Source organism: Mesoplodon densirostris, chromosome 15 (genome assembly GCF_025265405.1).
Source record: "Mesoplodon densirostris isolate mMesDen1 chromosome 15, mMesDen1 primary haplotype, whole genome shotgun sequence".
In the NCBI taxonomy this organism is placed as follows: domain Eukaryota; kingdom Metazoa; phylum Chordata; class Mammalia; order Artiodactyla; family Ziphiidae; genus Mesoplodon; species Mesoplodon densirostris.
In genome coordinates, this window is record NC_082675.1 from 15,539,151 (window position 1) to 15,562,099 (window position 22,949).

The following is a 22,949-nucleotide window of genomic DNA, read 5'->3' on the forward strand; positions in this document are numbered from 1 at the left end:
TCTGTGACCTGAATGTACTTGTTTAGGTGCATCTAGAGATGGTCAGAAGGAACTCTCCCAACAAACCAGCACCACTGGCCTCTAACACAAAAGGAAATTAGTCCTGACTGCAGGTGGAAGCCCCTCACAGATGTTTCCCCCTAAAATACTGCAAAGGGCAGATTCCCAGCTCCTTCCTGCCTCCCACCTTGATTCTTCATTTCATGCACACAACAGTCACGTAATAAATACCCACCGGATGTCTCTATTAATATATTATAACTCCCAAAAGGAGTGGGATGATGGAAATGCCGTCAGGGCACGAAGGCTCTGAAGCATTAAACAGCGGTGGTGTGCAGAAAATTAATCCTTTTTCTTTCCTTTCTTCTTATCCCCTCCCTTCCCCCAGGATGCTGACAGAAGCAGGTGTCAGCAGGAAGTCTCTTTACAGCTCAGTGAATGAGATTTTAATGAATCCTGAAGGGGAGGGTGTGGAAGGAGGGGCATCCACACCACAGAACATTTTACATAAGCCCTGCTGGTAAAAAGGCCCTTCTGGATGAAATTTACCCCAACAGACTAAAGAGGGTGCCAAAAGGATGCTGTGGTTCCCCGACTCCCTTCAGAAAGCTAAGGGGATCTCGGGCTCCTGGTAATCTTTTAAGCCAGACTGAGTGCCATTCAGCTTTTCTAAAATCCCATGCTCTCTCTCCTATTTGGACTTTGCACATGCTGTTCCCTTACCTGGGACTCCTCTGTCTCTTCTCTATCTTGTACCTTATTTACATGGTCTCAGCTGACACATTACTTCTTCCAGGAGGCTCTCCCATCATGACCCCAAAGTTTGGTTAGGTGCCCATCATTGTGCTCCCTTGGCCCCTGTGATTCTGCTATTATAGCTCCTTGCACTATAAAGTGTATTTGTTGGTGATTGACTATTTATTTGTTTGTAAACCCTTCCAGACATCCACTCAGACTTTGGCTAACCTTGTATTCTTGGTGCTTTGCACAGTGCATGATATGTGTTTGTTAATGAAGGAAGGAGGGAAGGGAGGGAGGGAGAAAGGGAAGAGGAGAGGAGAGGAGGGAGAGGATGAAGGAGGGAGGGAAGGAGGATGGACGTACACCCTACCTTTCAGCTTTCAGCATTCAGGACGCCTGAAGCACTTGGGACCCTGTGAAGTCATGAACTTCTCTCTTGTGATGTTCATATTTATAATCGCACAACATCTCAGCATCTCTCCCTAGCATGTCTGAATGATATGCTCACAATATTCATAAAAAGACCAGAATCTTACCAGCCAACACAGAGACTGTAGAACACACACCGTACATATATGCATGCACACACAATGTATACATACAAGGTATATATATATATAAAATACACACAAGGGTAAAGCAAGGTTGTGATCTGCCCTTCCTCTGATTTTGGTGCTTTACGGTTTACAAAGCTTTCCCATGCATCTCATTTGACCGTACCACCTCCCAGTGAAGGTGGGAGGTCAGGGTTAACACACCCACATTACGGCCAGGGCTCAAGGAGGTGAAGGGCACTGCCCCAGGGCCACACGGACACTAAGTCCCAGAGCAGGACTCAGACCTGGGTGTCCTGAGGCTAGACTCAGCGCTCTGGCTGTGGCTCTGTGAAAACTTCCCCATCAAGGGGAAGGTAAAAATGACCTCCCATAGTTTCCCAATGTGTACACACAACCAAAGCCCCATCTGCTTTGCAGCTTGACTGTTCATTTGTTGGACCCAGCATCCAATCTGTCATGCATATTTAGGAAATGAATCCAATTTAAAACAAAAGTTATGAGCAAAGATAGGACCTCTGAGTCAAAGGCATTTCATTGGGAAATCAGGCTGACCATCCATGAGGTGACAGAGACCATGTGTATAGCACATAACTTCCCACAAGCTCTGTTCTACTCATCATCATCTTTGATTAATGATAGTACTCATTTGAGTTAATATCTTCTTTATCTAAAAACAGTGTTCCCAGGCAAAATGTTGCAGAAACAGAGGCACAGGGTGGTTAATAAGCTTGCTGAATCCCACTAATGGCTAACAAAAATTAAATTGAGGGCTCTCCTAAGGAATATTTTCCAGCCTTTCATCAAGATTTTTTTTTGAAATTTCATATTTTTCTTTCTCAAGAGGGGTATGTTTTTTTTTTTTTTAACAACTTGAATTTGTTTTTAGATATGTAAAACATGCTAGTTCCTTTTTGGACCATCTCTCTTTAGGGACAAGCCACTTTAATCAGAAAAGAGATAAAATTCAGTCTGTAGAAAAATAAAAGTATGACAAAATACTCACTGTTCTTTATCACTGAAGGAAGGCAAAGAAAGGAGAGAAAGAACAAAATGAATAAAGTTAGGGGAAAAAATCTCTTAATATCAACGCTGTCTGGATGCCACAACCGCACAGTTCTGTTTAAATCACAATGACCTACTTCCATTTGTTATCAGTCATTATTATCTTATTCCAGCACATCTAAAACAAGGCTGCAGCAATGTAGGGTTGTAGGAGCCACAGCCTTGATTAAAATGACCAATCAGTTCAGCTTATTAATTAACCAATCTGATCATTTATGTATTTGAATAATGTGTTTTGGCACTAAAAAGGAATCTCTTAATGATAACAGGGTCACCATCATTCTTGGTTTCTGTTGTTTCAAACACTGGGGGATAAGGAGCACCTTGAGGTAGGCAATGAGCCCTGAACCGTGACTGGATCATACAAAAGCAGAACTCGCAGTGCCCCAGTTTGGGGAAGCAAGTCCTTCCATTCTAAAACGGAGACCAGCCTCTCCACTTATTAGACATGCTACCACAGGCAGGTCACATCTCCTCTTCATGCCTCAGTTTCCACCTCTGATCTCTGGCACTCTCAGGCTTGCAGACTTGAAAACTATAGAGAAGTATCAACTGTCGGAGACCAGCATTTCTCCGCATGTATCCCCAACATAGACAGCTGAAGCCCTGTCCTACCGATGCAAGAAACAGATACATTCACTTCTTTCAAACACAACCACAACTGTGTTCCAAACACCATCGTTAGATTCAAGGAGACTGAGAGAAATCATAAAGGCAGTAAAGTGTATCTGGCTAGCCAGCAGTTAATTAAGACTAGATTTCTTAATTTACTGGAGAAAGACATTTGAAGCGTCTGCATTAGCACATCATCACTGCTGCAGACTAGATAGCATGTGTGATGACTATAATTCATCCATTAGCATTTATTGGAAAATAATTTTAACATCTGAAGAAAATGCAGTAGCAATCAAGCCAGCCGGATGCATTCAGAATGCCAAGATGTTTCACAGGAGCCCAGAAGCACTTTAATGAAACTGCATCCAGACTGTTTGAATAATTCTAATTTAATTGTAAGGCAAATTGTTTGGCTTCATATTGACTAAAGTGAACTCTTATGTATGGGGTTTTAATTAACTGACATTTCTTAAATAAAATAAATATTTTACCCCATTCACCTTCAGGCAACTGTTTATCTTACAGAGACAATTTTTGGCTGATGGAATATTGTCTGCCAAGTAAGGTTGGCTTCAAGAGGACATCACGGGAAGGGCTTGGAAACTAGAAGTTTCCTTTCAAAAAAGAAAATCAATAGAGTTCAATAATGTCTTCAAAACTATGAAACTTGTAGAACTAGAGGAGGTTTTAGGTAGAAGTAGTAAATAGGAACTTTTGCTTCAAGAATATGAGTACACTAAATATTCCAAAAGACCCTAGGATTGCTAGAAAATAAGGGAATTCTCCAACAAACCTCCCTACTTCGAAACAAATAAACAAAACAGACTTCATCAAAATAAAAAAAACTTTTCCTCTTCAAGACTCTGTTATGAAAAAGAAAATGCAAGTCATAGACCAAGAAAAATATGTGCAAAATGTGTGTCCAGCAGAGGACTTTTATCTACAACACATGAAAAAAAGCTTAGAAAACTTAATAACAAGAAGATAAATGACCCAATTTTTAAATGGACAAAGTATTTGAACAGACACTTTAACAAAGAGGTTATACGAATGGCAAAATTACAAAAGAAGACATTCAACATCATTAGTCATTAGGGAAGTGCGAATTAAAATCATAAAACTAATACCACTATGCACACTTTAGAATGGTTAAAATGGAAAAGACTAATCGTATCAAGTGTTGGTGAGGAGGAAGAGAGATGAACTCTTGTACGCTTCTGGTGGAAACTTAAAGTGGTACAACCAATTTGGAAAACAGTTGGGCAGTTTTTTAAAAAGCTAAACATACACCTACTATACATACCACTGAGACATTCTACTCCTAGGTATTTACTCAAGAGAAATGAAAGTATATGTTTATACAAATTTTATTTGTACTAGCCCCAAACTGGAAACAACCCAAATGTTCATCAATAGGTGAACGGATAAACAAATTGTGGTATATCCACACAATGAAATACTATTTAGCAATAAAAAGGAATAAACTATTGATATGAAAAACAATATGGATGGATCATGAGATAATTATGCCAAGTGAAAGAAGACATCTCTCCAAAAAGGAGTACATACTGAATGATTCCATTTATAGAAATTCTAAAAAATGCAAACTAATTTATAGTTACAGAAAGAAGATTAGTAATTACTTAGGGGTGGGAGGGGAGAGGGAGGGACAGAAAAGGAGAGACTGCAAAGGGGAATGAGTATGCGCATATGTGTAAAAATGATCAAACTGTACTTTAAATGTGTACTGTTGGAGGTAAATCAATTATACCTTTATGAGGCAATTTTTTAAAAAAGAAAAAGAACACCCAGCAAACTGAATCCAGAACAGGGAGCTGTGAGCAGTAAGCTAATGTACATACCAGCATTATGTTCCAGAGGCTGACTCTGAGCTCCTAACAAGGTGAGGAAGCTGAATCTGAGACCCCCACTTTGAGCCAGAACCCTCTAAGGGAGCTCAGGTCATATCCTGGGTGAGCAGCACACCTGATTCCTGGCAGAAGCAAGTGCAAATCTCTCTGAAGAAAATATTCCCATGGTAGATCCCCAGGATTCTCACAGATTGAGCTAACAATAAAAAATTACCAAGCGTTTAAAAAATAAGACCTTTGAGTGAAAATCTGCAGGGATGATAAACAATAGACTTAGACTGTAAAGGTCTTCAGGCAGTGTGTGCTGGTAAATGTTTAACAGTTGAACCTCTGGAGAAAAAGTCCCACTGTGGCTGATTTCGAGTACCTATATGATGTCACTAAATGCAGAACTGGGAGGAAACATGCAGTAGTGTACTATTATATAGTATTTCACCATACAGGTATCATAGGCACAAATAACATGGAGAATAACAAAACATAGTAAAATAATTAAGAAGTGATAGGGGCAGAACAGGAATAAAGACACAGACATAGAGAACAGACTTGAGGACATGGGGAGGGGGAAGGGTAAGCTGGGATGAAATGAAAGAGTGGCATGGACATATATACACTACCAAATGTAAAACAGATAGCTAGTGGGAAGCAGCTGCATCACACAGGGAGATCAGCTCGGTGCTTTGTGATCACCTAGAGGGGTGGATAGGGAGGGAGACGCAAGAGGGAGGAGATATGGGGATACATGTATATGTATAGCTGATTTACTTTGTTATAAAGCAGAAACTAACACACCAGTGTAAAGCAATTATACTCCAATAAAGATGTTTAAAAAAAATAAGAAGTGATTTACGTTAAGTATTCACCACCTTTGTGTTTAATATAATTTAATTGTAAAACTATACAACTTAATTTTTAATACTGGCCATGTTTAACAACTGACTTGCAAAATTCCTGAAAATTTAACATCAGCTCTAAGGAACCACCATGGTACAGATCCAGCACACCACTGATTCAGGTATAATAGTTACTGGAAAGAGTATGTGAAGTTATTTTATGTGAAATTTCCCAATTTTTAAATGATTAGGCCAAAAATAAAAAATAAAAAACACATTTCTGCAAGTCAGAGTCAGCTGGTGGCCTGCCAGTTTGCAATCTCTGATCTAGTCCAACTTCCTTATTTAATTGATGAGGAAACCAAGGCCCAGAGAAGGGAAAGAGATTCACCCAGAGTAGCTCAGATCTAGAACCAGAACCAAGTCTGATTCTAACCACCAGGTCAGTGCTGTTTCCATTCCACCAAGCCACCTCTCATTTAGGGCATGGAGCTCAGAATTTAATCTTGTTACTCCAACCTTGCAAAGAAGTAAAATCAGTGAAGTTTCCATGACAAACTCCCACTAGGTTCTTTTTCTTCCACCCCAGGGAGGGAAATTTCTTTCCTTGCTATTCCTCTCCTCCTTCAAGTGTAGATCGGGACCTCATTGCCCCAAAGCAAACAACTCCCAGGAACACCCAGCAACTTACTTTGATTGCTGGGGTCGGTCACTGGGACACATCCAACGGCTAGAGCTGTTGCTGAACACGGTGTCAGTCATGGTAGAAGCCCAGCGCTCCTGGAAAACAACAGCACAGAAAGGACATCATGCAAACAGTCATTCAATCACCCTTTATTTCTCAGGTCTCTGGTCTATGCCAAGCACTCTGGGGGATACAGAGAAGAAACGGAACTTCATCCAGCTTCTCTGCTTTCCAGATGGGGACTTTCAGGCCCCAAGAGGGAAACTGTCACAGCTCCCTTGTGGCAGAAATGGATCAGAGGGAAGAACTTCCTCCCTTTAATCCGTGTTCATCCCATTCATTGTTGATGCAAGACCACATATCCAGGCGGGAGGGTCAGAACTCTTAACTCCAATCCAGGGTCTTTCTATTAGAGGAAGTCATCTGACTCATGTACTAGTCAACTTGGACTTGGTCAGGTCAAAAAGAAAACAAACCCATGTCTCAGAGTTTTGAGGTCCCAAATGCCAGAGTCATCCCTGGCTTGCTTCCTTTTTAATACTCTACACCCAAGCCATCAGAAAGTCATGTTGGCTTCACCGTCATAATAGATCCAGAATCTTCCCAATGTTCTGTGCCTAAATTGCTACTATGCTGATCCAAACCACTACTATCCCGACCTGGCTTACTACAGGAGCCTCTTCACTGGTCTCTCTGTTTCTGCCCTTGGCCCACTTCAGTCAATGCTCTACACAGTGACCAGGGAGATCATCACAAACATAAATCACAGCTTGTGAAAACAGCACCATCACGGTTAGAATCTCCCTGCTAAAGTGTAAGCCTCTTGCAGAACTCTTTGTTTTGTTCTCTGCTTAATGTCCAATACCCAGCATAGCGCCTGGCACATAGAAGGCACTTAATAAGTATTTGTTGAATGCGTGAATGAGTCGCCATCAACACTAAGTTTAGCTGAACTCAGCCAAGCTTATGTCCTTTCTGAACTTCCCCTCCTTCCCCCTCCCCCAGGTCTAAGCAAAGAATAAGGGGAAAGAGGAACTTCCCTGGTGGTCCCGTGGTAAAGAATCCGCCTTGCAATGTAGGGGACGTGGGTTCGATCCCTGGTCAGGGAACTAAGATCCCACATGCCGTGGGGCAACTAAGCCCACGCGCCACAACTACTGAGCTCATGCATCTCAACTAGAGAACCTGCATGCCGCAAACTACAGAGCCCACGTGCCCTGGAGCCTGAGCACCACAACCAGAGAAGAGAAAACTCGCTGCCACAGCTAGACAGAAGCCCGTGCACCACAATGAAGAGCCTGCGTGGTGCAACAAAAGATCCCGCGTGCCGCAACTAAGACCCAACACAGCCAAAAATAATAATAATAATAATAATAATAAGATAAATAAATAAATAATAAATAAATAAATCTCCAAAAAGAATAAGCGGAAAGAGACAATGGAGATCACATTTAACTTATTTTTTTAAAAAGCCTTAGAAGGTAGGTCACTGTGTCCAGTGGGTTCTGATTTCCCGTTCTGATTTCCCTGAAGGTCTTGGTATAACACAGTCTTTTTTCCTAGGAAGCTGAACAGATGAGCAGTTGGGAGGTGAACAGGGAGAGAACTCTCTTTCCTATTCTACAGCCAGTGCAATTATTAAATCTTCGCGTGGGTGAAGCCGGGGATCGGGGGGCTGATGGTTGGACACAGGGAAGGAAAGGCCCCTTAGAGAAAAGCCATTTCATCTGCTCCCGGGTGGTTAACATAACCTTCCCAGATTAAGGTGACCATTTCACTGTTTCCACTTTGAAGACAGAAAGAAAGGAGAGATGACTCCCGTTGTGAAGGAAATCTGCTGAAATGAACCTTAACGTCTCATTATTGCCTGTGCCAAGAGCTGAATGAGGCTGCTCTGGGCCCCCTGGGAACCCCTGGTCCCTGCTGGTACCAAGAGCTTCAGTTCCCGGTAAGGAGCGTCCTCAGCTGCCCTTGGTCTGGACAGCGGGACGTTCATCTGATTGCAGAGAGGCACCACTGACCTTGGAGGATCCCAGGAGGTGGGGGCAGGGAGCTGGGACAAGGAATCCACTGTCCCCTCCCAGGAACTCTGATCTCCAAATTCTGTTGCCCTCAAGGCAGAACGTGGCTTGCCCCACCCTCTCTTGCATTCAGCCAGGCATACCGGGAGCTCATTTCCTATTAAAATTCTGCCTGCGGAGTCCAAACTCACTGGCTGGCCGCCCCATGGAAACCACCCAGCTCCGTCCCTCCAGGCCAGAAGCCACCCTGGACAGCATTGGTTATTTCAGCTTTGCCACCCAGGCTTCTCAGAGTGTAACATCCCAGGATGGGCCCCTTGCCCCGGTCAAGCAGCCTGGGCCTGGAGAGGGAAGCCTGAGTAATCAAGGCTATTTGAACAGCTGGAGTAACAACCCAGAGAAAGAAGGTCATGGGTCCACATCTCAGCCGGGGGTGGAGATGCAGGTGGAGGTGAGTGGGTATAGCAGAAATTGTTGATGCCCTTTACAAGTGGTGCTCCCACCCCACCCCCAGCCTCTAGGAGTGTTAGCAACTAGGGGCTTATGGTAGCCCCATTTTACAGAGCATTGCCCTCAGCCAAAGAGAGCAGCTGCCTTGTCCAGAGATATCTAGGAAGCTATCCCCACCCCAGGGAGCAGCCCAGGGCCATGACTAACTGACAAGGAAGGGGATCCTCTTACACTGTTGATGGGAATATAAATTGGTGCAGCCGCTATGGAAAACAGCATGGAGGTTTCTCAAAAAACTAAAAATAGAGTTACCATATGATCCAGCAATTCTACTCCTGGGCATATATCAGGACAAAACTCTTATTTGAAAAGATACATACACCCAAGTGTTCACAGCAGCACTACTTACAATAGCCAAGACATGGAAACAGCCTAAGTGTCCACGACAGATGAATGGATAAAGAAGATGTGGTATATATATACAATGGAATATCACTTGGCCATAAGAAAGAATGAAATGATGCCATTTGCAGCATCATGGATGGACCTAGAGATTATCATACTAAGCGAATAAGTCAGAAAGAGAAAGAGAAATACCATATGATATCACTTATATGTGGAATCTAAAATATGACACAAATGAACATATCTAAGGAACAAAAACGGACTCACAGAGAACAGATTTGTGGTTGCCAAGGGGGAGTTGGGTGGGGGAGGGAAGTATTGGGAGTTTGGGATTAGCAGATGCAAACTATTATATATAGAATTGGATAAACAACAAGGTCCTACTGTATAGCACATGGAACTATATTCAATGTCCTGTGATAAGCCATAATTGAAAAGAATATGAAAATATATATATATGTATAACTGAGTCACTTTACAGCAGAAATTAACACAACACTGCAAATCAACTATACTTCAATAAAATTTTTTTTTAAACCTGTCTCAGGTTCTGCTTCCAGAGAACTTGACTTCATGTGAAAGTAGAGGGGAGAATCTTAGGGAAAGCGGGGCTCTGGTCCCGGAGCTCATTATGTCACCCCAGGCAAGCTGCTTAACCATTTCCAATCTGACAGAGCTGGATCCTAACATATCCCCTGCCTGCCTGCAAATAATACTCCACGAAGTCCCGCCAAGATCTCAAGTTTAAGGGTGAGTTAACAGAAACGGAGAAAGTCCAATGGTGAGCCCCTGACATTTTCAGATCATCCCATCTTTCTCATTGCCCTCTACAGAGAAAGCATCACCATAATGGACAGGAAGCCAGAGAGGACCAGCAGAGGGAAACCAACCATTGATCCCAGGAGCAGAGGTAGAGGTGTGTGTGTCAGATAAATGCGTGTTCCAGCCCTAGGACCGCAGCAGAACCTTGGGGTCACTGAGATGATGAGTTTAAGCACCTCTACAGTCCCTGATGCACAGTAAGCACTTGTAGAATGGTAACTCCCTTTTCCTACTTCTCCTAGATCATAATTTATCCGACAGTAAGGACTAACATTTCTTGGGCATCTACTATGTGCCAAATTCCATAGCTTCATTAAATAATGAAACTTTTATCCTTACAGTCCTTAAGCCTTTATCCTTATAGTCTTACTCCTAGGTAAGTGGTGTTATCCTCATTTTACAGGCGAGAAAGCTGAGACCCAGAGTGGTTAAGCCACCTGCTCAAAATCACACAGCTACCAAGTAGCAGAGCCAGTCCTTGAACTCTGTCTCTAAAGCCCAGGTGCTTACGCACCACTGTGTTCACACCTGTAGGACACTCCTCCCTGGACTTCAGATTGTTGGGTTCTGACGAGTGTTTGATGGCCATTGGCCCCTGGCTGCATTCCCACCTCAGCCTCAGCAACGAACAGAGACCTGCCCACCCAGACCCCTGCCTGGAGACTCTGAAAGATCACATGCTTCGGCTCCACCAGAGTCAAAGCCCTGGCTTAAATCTAGTGCTGCAGCTGCAAGTTCAGAAAGCATAAAATAATTGCCTCCCCTGGAAGCCAGAGGCTCAGGTCTTTCCTGGGCACAGGGTCCCCCACAGCCCGGGTGTGAGCCCCAAGGAACAGTCTGCTTTTAGGAATGAAAGCAACAACAGCAACAATCACTAGTTCAAATATCAAGGGCTTGGTACCTGCTAAGTGCCTTCAGGTTTTATCTCATTTAATCCTCACAATAGCCTTAGAAGGTAGATGTTCTTCTTATTCCATTTCACAGATGAGTAACTGAGTCACAGAGAGTTTAAGTGGGCTTCCCAATGACCTGCTTTAGTCAATGAATTAATCTAAATGCCGAATAACAAGCACTGGCTAGCTGGATGTTGGTGCATCTGTACGGTAGAGGACTGCACAGCTGTAAAGAATAATGAGATTCTTTATGATGGATATGGACTGATCACCAAGATTAACTGTCAAGTGGAAAGGTCAAGATGTAGAACAATATTCCAGAAAAACACCATCTGTGTGCACACGGGCAAGTAGGATATGTGCATGGGATTTGGGGTTGTATCTGCATAAAGCATCTCTGCAAAGAACACACAAGAAATGGACAACATTGTTTGCCTCTATGCAGGGAAACTGGGAGGCTGGGACTGAGATGGGAAGAATTTTCACATGATACCCCTTTGTATTTGCAACCATGTGGATATGTTGGCTACTCAAAAATAAATGACTTATTTAAAAGATAAATAATAAAGTGCTTCAACGGCTGTCCATTGCATATAAGGTTTAAGACTCTCTCCGTGACCTCAAACAGCTGTCATGACCCTCTGTCTGCTACTCTTGTATATCCTGGACCGTGCTCCAGACACGCTGGCTTTTCCAGCTGCCAGGCTTTTGCCTCTGCTGTTTCTCTGAATTGATAGCATCTTCCTCTCACTCTCTCATGTCTGGTTTCTTCTCACGCTCTGCTGGTCTCTGCTCAAACGTCACCTCCTCCAAGAAGCCTTCCCTGACTATACTCTCTAAGTCACCTCCTCTTACCCTTACTTACTCTCACTGCATCCTGTTTGTTTCCTTTATAATAGTTATTGTGATTTGCAATTATTATTATTTTTTACGTATTCGCTCTTTGTCTCCCCACCTATTCTGTAAGGTCCATGAGAGCAGGGCCCAGGTCTGTATTTGTTCAACAGTTGTAACTCCAGTGCATGCAGGGTTAGCTTCATGGGCCTGCGACCTATACAGGTGCACAGTGCCCCATGCACAGAAGGACCCTAAGCTTAGAAGGACCCTGTACTTAGATAGGCCCACACTTGGCTTAATGCTCTACTGTCATCATCTTGAAATTCTTTATAATATTTGAACAAGGGGCCCTGCACTTTTCACTTTGCAGCCAGTCCTGAGTGTGGTATATAGTAGATGCTCAATAAATCTTCACACAAGTCACAGAGCTCCATGAGTGCAGTGGGCACTCAATAAATCTGCATGTAAGTGACACAGCCAGGCCTTGTTCCAGATCTGCCCACCTCCACAGCTTGGTACTAATCTTTATGCCACCTGCATCTTAAAATAACATGAAGACCCTGTCCCAAGCCCAGAAAAGCCAGATTTCAGAACCCTGCCTTTCTCCCTCTACATTTTGTTCTACCTACTTCTCCCCTGACTCCCTTTAGCACAGTTTGTTAAGCAACGGTGCCTCCATCCCCCAGAACCTCCAAGGTCTTCTGCTGGTTTTAGTTGAACTGAAAAAACAACCCTGAAACTCCATTTAGCTTCAGAGCCACAGCAGGTGTCTAAGAGTGACACGGTGGGCCTGGGCTGGGCTGGCAGGGGCCATACGCGGCACTTCAGGGCGCTGCAGGGAACCAGTGTGAGCTGCAGCTGTCTGCGTAGAGTTCAATGCTACAGTCAGCCTCCCAGCCCCACAGTGTTGGAATTAAACCAGATGCTTCGCAGCAGAACCTGCAGCCACCAGCTCGGATGGTGCCCAGTCAGTTCCGTCCCTCTGTCTTTTTTCCTGCCCCTTCCCTCTTCTCCTGAGTCCAGCCTATCTCTGCTCAATTAAGAACCTGGAAAAGAAGATGTGGCACATATATACAATGGAATATTACTCAGCCATAAAAAGAAATGAAATTGAGTTATTTGTAGTGAGGTGGATGGACCTAGAGTCGGTCATACAGAGTGAAGTAAGTCAGAAAGAGAAAAACAAATACCAAATGCTAACACATATATATGGAATCTAAGGGGAAAAAAAGGTCATGAAGAACCCAGGGGTAAGACGGGAATAAAGACACAGACCTACTAGAGAAGGGACTTGAGGATATGGGGAGGGGGAAGGGTAAGCTGTGACAAAGTGAAAGAGTGGCATGGACATATATACCCTACCAAACGTAAAATAGATAGTTAGTGGGAAGCAGCCACATGGCACAGGGAGATCAGCTCGGTGCTTTGTGACCACCTAGAGGGGTGGGATAGGGAGGGTGGGAGGGAGGGAGATGCAAGAAGGAAGAGATATGGGAAGATATGTATATGTATAACGGATTTACTTTGTTATAAAGCAGAACCTAACACACCATTGTAAAGCAATTATATTCCAATAAAGATGTCAAAAAAAAAAAAAAGAACCTGGAAAAAAATCACCTGGACTGTCTGACGGCGTGAGAAATGCAACTTACAACAAGGGCTCCAAACAAGGGTGGAGTGGGGTTGGGGGGCCTCCACGAACAGCATCCAGGCTGAAACTATGTTTTTGTTTGGCCCAAGCAGTTTTTTTTTTTGTTTTTTACTTTTGGCTGTGTTGGGTCTTCGTTTCTATGCGAGGGCTTTCTCTAGTTGTGACAAGCGGGGGCCACTCTTCATCGCGGTGTGCGGGCCCCTCACTATCGCGGCCTCTCTTGTTGCGGAGCATGGGCTCCAGACACGCAGGCTCAGTAGTTGTGGCTCACGGGCCCAGATGCTCCACGGCATGTGGGATCTTCCCAGACCAGGGCTCGAACCCGTGTCCCCTGCATTAGCAGGCAGACTCTCAACCACTGCGCCACCAGGGAAGCCCCCAAGCCGTATTTTTTAAAAGGAAAATTAAGCCAATATTTTAAAAGCACGGGATTTAATTAAAAATACAGTTTACCAGCTTCTCTTGAGAAATGGGAAGAATAAAAAAAATATTTATAGAACATCTATTACTATGTGCCGACACTGTTCTAGACACTGGGGATACAGCATTAAAACAAATAAAAAAGGAAAATCATTGTCCTCATGGAGCTTACCTTCTCGTGGGGAAACAGTTAAGTCAAATGTAAAGCATATTAACTGGTGATGAGTGCTTTAGAGAAAAACAGGGAAGGAGGATCGGTGATTGACAGGGAAGTTTGATTTTAAGTAGGTGGTCAAGGAATTCCCTGGTGGTCCAGGGGTTAGGACTCGGAGCTCTCACTGTCAGGGGGCCGGGTTCAATCCCTGGTTGGGGAACTAAGATCCCGTAAGCTGCAAGGCTCGGCAAACACGAAACAAAACAAAACAAACAAGCAAAAAAGCTGGTCGTGGTCAGATGGGGGCTCACTGAGAAATGATATCTGAGCAAAGACCTGACTGAAGCGGGTAACGGACTGAGCCACGTGGATATATGAGGCAGAGTCTTCTCAGTTGGAGGGGAAAGTAAGTGCAAAGGCCCCGGGGTGAGTATGTGCTTGGTTAGTTGGAGAAACGACAAGGAGTGCAGAGTGGCCGGAGTAGAGTGAGCAAGGGGGCAGGTAAGTGGGAGCCGAAGCAGCAGTGGGGGTGGTAAGGGACATCAGATCATTAGGACCATTTTAAGCTTCTACTCTGAGTGATGTAGGAGCCACAGAAGGGCGTTGAGAAGTGAACTGAATATATTCTATTCTGCCTCAACCATGCATCCAGCTTTGACCATTTGCCAGGCACTGAGGGTTCCTATATACATTTGCCATGGCAAGAACACTTGGTTCAGCAAAGAGAAAGATGGTGGTCTCCTGCCTTGCCTACTACTGATAGAGCTGAGTGCCCCTCCACACGCCTGCAAGCCTTGCCATTCCAGCCTCCTCTCTCAGAGCCCCAGCATCCCTTACAGGTCCAGCTACATCCAGAGGGTGCAGGCTGCTGCTAGCTTCTCTTTGCTCCTAGAGCCAGACGGGACAACCCCAGCCTCCCCTGAACCGGGCCAAAGCTAGAATGACAAGGCCTGACTCCTTCCGTGCTGAGCTGGCTGGCATCCAAGACAAGGACAGAGACAGGCCTCAGAGATGCTCGAGATGAAGGCACCTCTGTGCTCCTGGCCTTGAAACAGAGCAAATTTACTGTCACCTCCCTATGGGTCTCCCATCACCATATGGCAGTAACAGATGGTGCCTGCCATGAGCCTTCAAGAAATCCCATAGGACAGTCCCCATCTTATGGGTTTTTAAGGCAGGCACAGAGCTCATCCTGCACTGCTCTGCAACTTTGGCAGTTTACAGAGGCCACGTTTGTCAGCGGCGGTGGGGGGGGGGTGGCCATCATAAACTAGCCAGGCCCAGCCAACATACAAGCTGACCACAGATGTGAACAAGCCCAGCCAAGATCATCCAAGTCCGGCCTAGACCAGAAGAACTGCCCAGCTGAACTCAACCCAGTCACTGACTTAAACAATCTTGAGATAAATAAATGGCTGATGAGACTTCCCTGGCGGTCCAGTGGTTAAGACTTTGCCTTCCAATGCAGGGGGTGCGGGTTTGATCCCCAGCTGGGGAGCTAAGATCCCACATGCTTCGTAGCCAAAAAACCAAAACATAAAACAGAAGCAATGTTGTAACAAATTCAATAAAGACTTTAAAAATGGTCCACGTCAAAAAAAAAAAAAAAAAAAGGCTGTTGTTCTAAACCACTAATCTGTGGGGTGCTTTGTTTGTTATGCAGCAAAAGCTGGCTGATAGTACAGCCCATTGTTGTAGAACAATTGCCGGCCTTGGACCCAGAGTCCTGGGATCCAACCTTAGCTCCACTATTCATTTCCTGGCACATCACTTAATCATTCTGGGCCTCAGTTTTTGCATCTGTAAAATGAGGACATAAAAATTCCCATCTTTGTCATGCCAACTTCGAAGGGTTGTTGGGAAGAGGTGAAGGGTTAACACATGTGCAGGGGCCTGGTAATATAAAGTGCTTTTTAAGTATTAGGCAAGGAGGTCACTGTTAGTGTATTTTTTTTGTTTTTCCGGTACGCGGGCCTCTCACTGTTGTGGCCTATCCTGTTGCAGAGCACAGGCTCAGGATGCACAGGCTCAGCGGCCACGGCTCACGGGCCCAGCCGCTCCGCGGCACGTGGGGTCTTCCCGGATCAGGGCACAAACCTGTGTCCCCTGCATCGGCAGGCGGACTCTCAACCACTGCGCCACCAGGGAAGCCCTGTTAGTGTTATTTGAGGGTGGGGCTGGGGAGGAAAACAAATGTCTAAATTCCAGGTGTTTGTATAGGTCTGAGTGAGACACTGCAGTGGACACCTGGGGTAGATATTTCTTGTTTTTTGCCTGTCCTGCACGTATCCCTTCTTTTTTTGAGTAACAGCACCCCAATTTTCCTTTGGGAAACCATCCCTCTCTCAGTATCAATCTGTGTGGCTCAGATGAGGGGGCACCCAAACCTGGTCCCTAGAGGTGGGCCAATGATCCATCTCTGATCCATCAGTATATGATGCCCCATGGGTTCAGGGATAGGCACATGTCCCAATCTGGACCAATGAAGGCATGCCTTAAGATTTTTGCTGGAACTATATGGAAAGAAGCACTCTTTTTCCACTGGGATTGCTAAACTGGTGGAACAGAAGCCTGGAGCTGCTACTGGTCACTTTTGCCACCAAATGGCAAAGGTCTGTGAACGGATGAAAGTAGAGCTGAGAGATGGAGAGGGACTGATTCCTGATGACACTGCTGGAATGCTGGATCCAGCCACACCTGAATCAATCCTGGTCTTTTTGGTACCATATGTTGAACATATGAGCCAGTATGTTCCTGTTTTTTCTCCTGAAGTCAAATTTGAATTGAATTTCTGCCATTGCAATGCTCCTAAGCTCTATGTGTCTTCATAGACCAGCTACCTTGAAGCAAACAGGAATCTCAAAGGCAACCAGAATCGGCTGAGGTATGGAAAAAAAACACACCTGCCTTCAGCCACCCCCAGAATCCCCGCCTCCTTTACCTCAGAGACACTGCCACCGAAGCTGAGGTGGTGCAGGAGGACAAGAAACATTTGTAAAGCATCCTTACCAAGGTCTGCTGAGACCCTGCACTGACAATTAAAATTCAGTGAAAATAAACAGCACTAATTAAAAGCAAAACTAAGTACTTAAGAAGACAAATGAGGTGGTAGTATTAAAAGTTGGGATGAGAGCTGGCATTAATTAAAAACAAAGAATAATTTCTTCCCTCCTCTAAAAGGACTGTATTGTGAGTATGTGTGTGTGTAGAAAAGGTTTAGATTTATTAATGTACAAAATGCCATGGGAGCAGACAGATTATGGGATTGGCTCTGCCTGGGGGTGGGGGTGGGGTGGGTGTTCCCAAAAGGGGGAAAATTGGGGCTGGTCCCTGAGGGATGAGCTGGGGTGTGCAAGACATGAAGGATGGAGGAAAGGATGAGGGAACTGAGTGAGCAAAGGCTCAGAGGCTTCAATGGATGTGGAATATTTAGGGAATGGAGAAATTCATGAGGATGGAGCCTGGGGTGATTCCAGGGCTGAGAAGAGGGGAAAACAGGACAGAAAAGAGTGGATGGGTCCCAGCGATGAACCCCTGTTTCTGTGGGTTTCAACAATGATCGTGCATAGTGTCTCCAGCACTCTTCACCCAGACAACCACTGCTTCCCCATTTAAAGATCCAGAGGTTGGGCTTCCCTGGTGGCACAGTGGTTGAGAGTCCGCCTGCCGATGCAGGGGACGCGGGTTCATGCCCTGGTCCAGGAAGATCCCACATGCCGCGGAGCCGCTGGGCCCGTGGACCCATGGCCGCTGAGCCTGCGCGTCTGGAGCCTGTGTTCCACAACAGGAGAGGCCACGACAGTGAGAGGCCCGCGTACCGCAAAAATAATAATAATAATAAAGATCCAGAGGCTAAGACAACATATTCTTAGCAGACAGTTCAGCAAGGCAACTTAGGTTATGGATTTGGGGGCCAAGTCCATTCTGCCATTTATGAGCCCAACAAGTAAATTCACCTTCTTGAGCCTCAGTTTCGTCATCTGTAGAGTGGGGACAATAGTAGGACCTATCTCAAAAGAGAACTGTGAGGATTAAATGAGATGATATATGTGAAGTCCATGGTCTGGGGTCAAGTGGGAGCTATTATTAATTTATGTTATCATTAATAATAATCTCAGGTATGTTTTCTTAAAGAGATGGGAACCCAACTTCGGCACTAGAGGGAAATGTTTCAGGATTCTTGAAGCCAGATTAAGTACATGAAGCATGATCGTGATGAATGACAGAAATAAAAACAACAAAACATATTCTGTTATTATGATAATGACAATATAATTGTACTAAAGCAAGGGTCATTTGATAGTGCTATGGTTGTCATTAGTGCTGATAACTAAATATTTCTGGCTTTCCACCATGTAATAGGATTGCCCTTCCCTCTCCATGGAAAGCTGGGGGTGGTCACATGACCTGTTTGGCCAATAAAAGTTTCCAGATGGAAACTCTAAAGCTGGTGCCCACTTTAGCACTTCCCCTTCTTCCTGTCTTGACAATCATGGATGAATGAAGATGAAGCCCCAACCCTCCTCAGTCTGGGTCCCCGTGTGAGGACAAATGCAGAGCAGACACCCCCTGCTAACCCACCATATCCAGGGAGCATGAGTGAGAAACAAATCTCTGTTGTTTCAGTCCCTGAAACTTTGAGGATTGTTTGTTACCACAGCACAACCTAACCCATCTTGTCTGTGCTCACCAGGGGCCAGAAACTGCACTAAGTGTTACACGTGCAACATCTTATTGGATCTTCATAACCATCCTAGAAAATAGGACCTTTTATTACCCAGTCTTACAGATCAGGAAACTGAAGCAAAGTGAGGTAAGGTCATTTGTCCAAGGACACACAGCGAGTAAGTCACAACAGTGCATGCATTCGAAATGAGTCCACATTGCAAAACACATGACACACACTGAAGGCAAGGCAGAGCATCTAGAATTGATCTTCCTGGGGAGAATGTCTCTTGCTGGACAGGGGTACCCTCAACATTTCCTTCTTCCCCTGGGTAATGAATCCTTCTGAGCCCTGAGTCTACAGACCCAGATACTGAACAAAAAAAAGCAAAGGCAGACACTGTTAACAGAACACTCTTCAGGGCTCCCTGCACAGTCCAGCCAATTACCTGATTCCTTGATAAGGTGGAAGCTTGCCTTTGTTGTGTTGCTTATGGAGCTTACCTCTGCTCCAACCACATTGTGGTGAGTAAGGAGAAGAGGAAAATCTCAGGTTTATTTCTGCACTTGAGCACGCATGCACAGACACACGCGGCTCCAAACAAGAAAATGCGATTAGACAGGTCTGAGTATTAAAACAAGTCATTTAGCTTAATGGCCTCCAGCTGCCACTCAGGGTCAAGTTGCAGTGACACTCATTCTGATTAAAACTCAGTTGGAACTGACTTATCTGCAGCCCTAACTCTCCTCATGCCACAGAGACCACAGGTGTCACCCTGATCCCTCCTCTGCCTCAGGGATGAAATACTCAGGGTAGAGAGGGGCATTTACCCCTTAAAAAAAAGCATCCTCTCATCTGAGGAGCATTTTCACAAATCACAGATGGGAGATGTAGCATTCCCATTTTACAGATAAGGAAACTGAGGCCCTGGCTTGCCAAGGTCACTTGGTAGCAGGTGGAATATCCAAAGATATTCCTGGACCTGGGTCTTATATAAATGAGCCTTCGGACCACCCTGCTATCTTTTTTTTTTAACATCTTTATTGGAGTATAATTGCTTTACAATGGTGCATTAGTTTCTGCTGTATAACAAAGTGAATCAGCTATACGTATACATATACCCCCATATCCCCTCTGTCTTGCAGGTGGGAGAGAGACACCTGCTATCTTGACTGTTGGTGCAAATAATATAATATCTGGTTAAGCATATGAATTTGCTGGTTTTATATGGCAAATATGGTTTTAAAAAGTGGCATCATCGTGCCAAACTAATAATAAAAATAGCTTTGCTGGGTATTTTCCATTCACTCTCCAGATCTATTCACCCTTCCACCCTACTCTGTGCCCTGGGAGGTTGGCCCGTGTGGACAGCATCAGTGGTTCCGTTACCCTCTGGTTTCTGGTCGGATTTGTCTAATTGGAGGGACTGCAGATGATTGGAGGGAGGAAAGAGCAAGAGGCTGGGGTACTTCTTCCCTGGACCCCTCGTGGTGGTCACCACGGGCTGGCTGTGGCCCTACACTAAAGGTGGTAACTCTCGTCAGGCGGACCTCTTCATGTAACCCTTTCTCTTCTGGGTCCATAACTGTTCCTTCTCTTGCCTCTCCAGGCTTGGAGATGGTGATGGCTTCCTTTGATGGAAGGAACAGTTTCAGCACCCTGGTTTCCCTTGACCCTGTTGGTTCGTTCACATGACTATAAATAGTCTCTTAATTAAACTCTCTTCATTTACTCCTTTGGGTATGTGATCAATTTCTGAGTGCCTTCTATATACCAGGCACTGTTCTGGGTACTGAATCACCTAATCCTCACAATGATCTAATAAACAATGACTATTCCCTTTTCACAGGTGATACACCTGGAGTACAGAGAGGTTGGGTAGCTTCTCCCAGGTCACACAGCTAGTAAATGATGGGGCCACATTTAGAATCCTGGCAGTGTGGTTCCAGAGCCTGTGCTCTTGACCAACTCACTCTCCTGCCCTGAGGGTCTATACTTAGCAAAGGTGGGGTAGCACAGAAATGAACATCACAAGCCTTCAGGTGCGCAATTTCCATATACCACCTCATTTCATCCTCAACACCAGCCTATGAGGTTATTTCCACTCCTGAGACTCAGAAGGGTGCCTTAATATGCCCAAGGTCCCAGCCAGGAATGGTGGAGCCAACCAGGGTATAAATCCCGGTGTATCTTCCCATAATACCAACACTCTTGACCACTACTCTGGACAGCCACTCATATAACACAGCTGCCTGGTCAGACCCCGCACCAAAAGGTGAAACGTACAGTAAGAGAAAGTCTGGCTTAAGGTAAAGAACAGCTCTCTAACCATCAGAGGTATCAAAAGGAGGATATGCTACTTTGAGAAGTAATGGGTTCCCCCATTCACTGGAGGTAATCAAGCACAAACGAAAAACTACTCATTGGGGCTGTTGTAAAAAGGGCAATATGCTTTTCTGAGATGGCCTCTTTCTGCATTTGGAAAGGAATGGTTCAAGCTCACAGACTCTCCTCTCATATGCAGGCAAAGCTCCTCATCTTTGACTTGGTCTGGCTCTCTTATCAAGCAAGCAGAGCCAGTTTCTGGTTACAAGACAGAAACAATAAGTACTCTGGCCTTAGATGCTCCCTGTCCTGGGAAAATGCATATTTCACTTCATCCTTGGAAGAAGAGGCAATTAGAGCCCAGGGAAGAGCTTTACTTGTCTTCTCACCTCAACACACACACACACACACACACACACACACACACACACACACACCTGCTTCAGCCCCATTCCTACCCACCCACACCACACACCTACACTCGCCCATTCCCACTGACAACACGTTCTCATGCCCTCATTCCCACCTACACTCACACTACACGTCCACACGCCGTCCGCCACACACTCCACATGCTCCTGCTCACCTCTCCCCACACCCCCAGCACCATCCCCCCCCAACACACCCACATCTACGCCAGTCACTCCCATACCCACTGCACCTACACTCCAAGCACCTTCAGCTCCAAAACACACACACACACACGCACACCACCCTCACCTTTCACCCATGGTACAAATGTCATGACAGAATCTTCCGTCAAGAGCTCAGGCTTTGGAGTCACATACACCTGGATTCAACCCCTAGCTAAACTCAAGCTGGGTGAGCCTGGGCAAAATACTTAACATTTCAGAGCATCGATTTTCTTGTCTGTAAAATGGGGGCTGTAACAGCACCTACTTCATAGGGTTGTTGAGAGGTTGGAGTGGAAAATACAGTAGCAGAGAGTATCAAGGCTAGTTCTGGTGCAAGGCAAACTCTCACTAGGTGACACCCAGGGGCTCTAGTAGAACCCCACCCTCCAAAATAACATAGGTTACAGGGTCTCTGGCCAGGAAGGATACTTCTTGCCTCATACAGTCCAGCCATGGCTACTTCCCTGGGATGTGGATTCTAAGAAATCTGAGACCACATCAGGAAGTTCCCATGAATAATAAATCCTTAAGACTCGGCTCCATCCCTTCCTCTCTCCTGCCCTGGCCCTCCTGACACCAGGTGGGGGGAAGCAGCAGAAAAATGAATCTTGGTCAGTGTTGGCTGGAGAACATGAATGACCCTCAAAGTTCCTGTTCCTCTCCCTATGTCCCCATGAAAGCAGCCGTCAGAACATTAAGTATGGATGGAGCACTCTGCAATTTACAAAGCCCTTGGTCTTCACAGTGACCAGGCAGGTGGGCGCTATGTCCCTCATCACTGGAGGCAGGGGAGTGCAGAGGTTGAAAAGTGCTGAGCGGCCGGAGTCCAAATTACAGCTCTGCCTCTGTCTAGCTGTAGGATGTTAGGACAATTACTAAACCTCTCTGTGCCTCAGTTTCCTCGTATGAAAAACTTCATAACAGGGCTTCCCTGGTGGCACAGTGGTTGAGAGTCCGCCTGCCAATGCAGGGGACACAGGTTCGTGCCCCGGTCCGGGAAGATCCCACATGCCGCGGAGCGGCTAGTCCCGTGAGCCATGGCCGCTGAGCCTGCGAGTCCGGAGCCTGTGCTCCGCAACGGGAGAGGCCACAACAGTGAAAGGCCCACGTACTGCCAAAAAATAAACAAAAAAAAAAACTTCATAATAACAGTGATAATAGTATCTACTTCATAGGGATGTTAAAGGATTAAATGAGTTAATACTTGTAAAGTGCTTAGAACAGTGTCTGGTACATGGTTAGAATTAAATAGAGACAAGTACGTTACCCTTGTCACATCTCCAGGATATAAAGGCTGAGAATAACA

At 45.2% G+C, this 22,949-nt stretch overlaps 1 protein-coding gene across 4 annotated transcripts in view; it reads right to left on the minus strand.

Moving 5' to 3' along the window:
• The window catches only part of RPH3A (rabphilin 3A), a 276,562-nt gene that overhangs the window by 58,193 nt on the left and 195,420 nt on the right, over positions 1-22,949 (minus strand). For all 4 annotated transcript variants that reach the window (XM_060119651.1, XM_060119652.1, XM_060119649.1 and 1 more), the window contains one exon: positions 6,371-6,459. In XM_060119651.1, coding sequence (XP_059975634.1) covers positions 6,371-6,441 — 71 coding nt within the window. In that variant the 5' untranslated portion in view covers positions 6,442-6,459. The remainder of the gene's footprint in view (positions 1-6,370; positions 6,460-22,949) is intronic.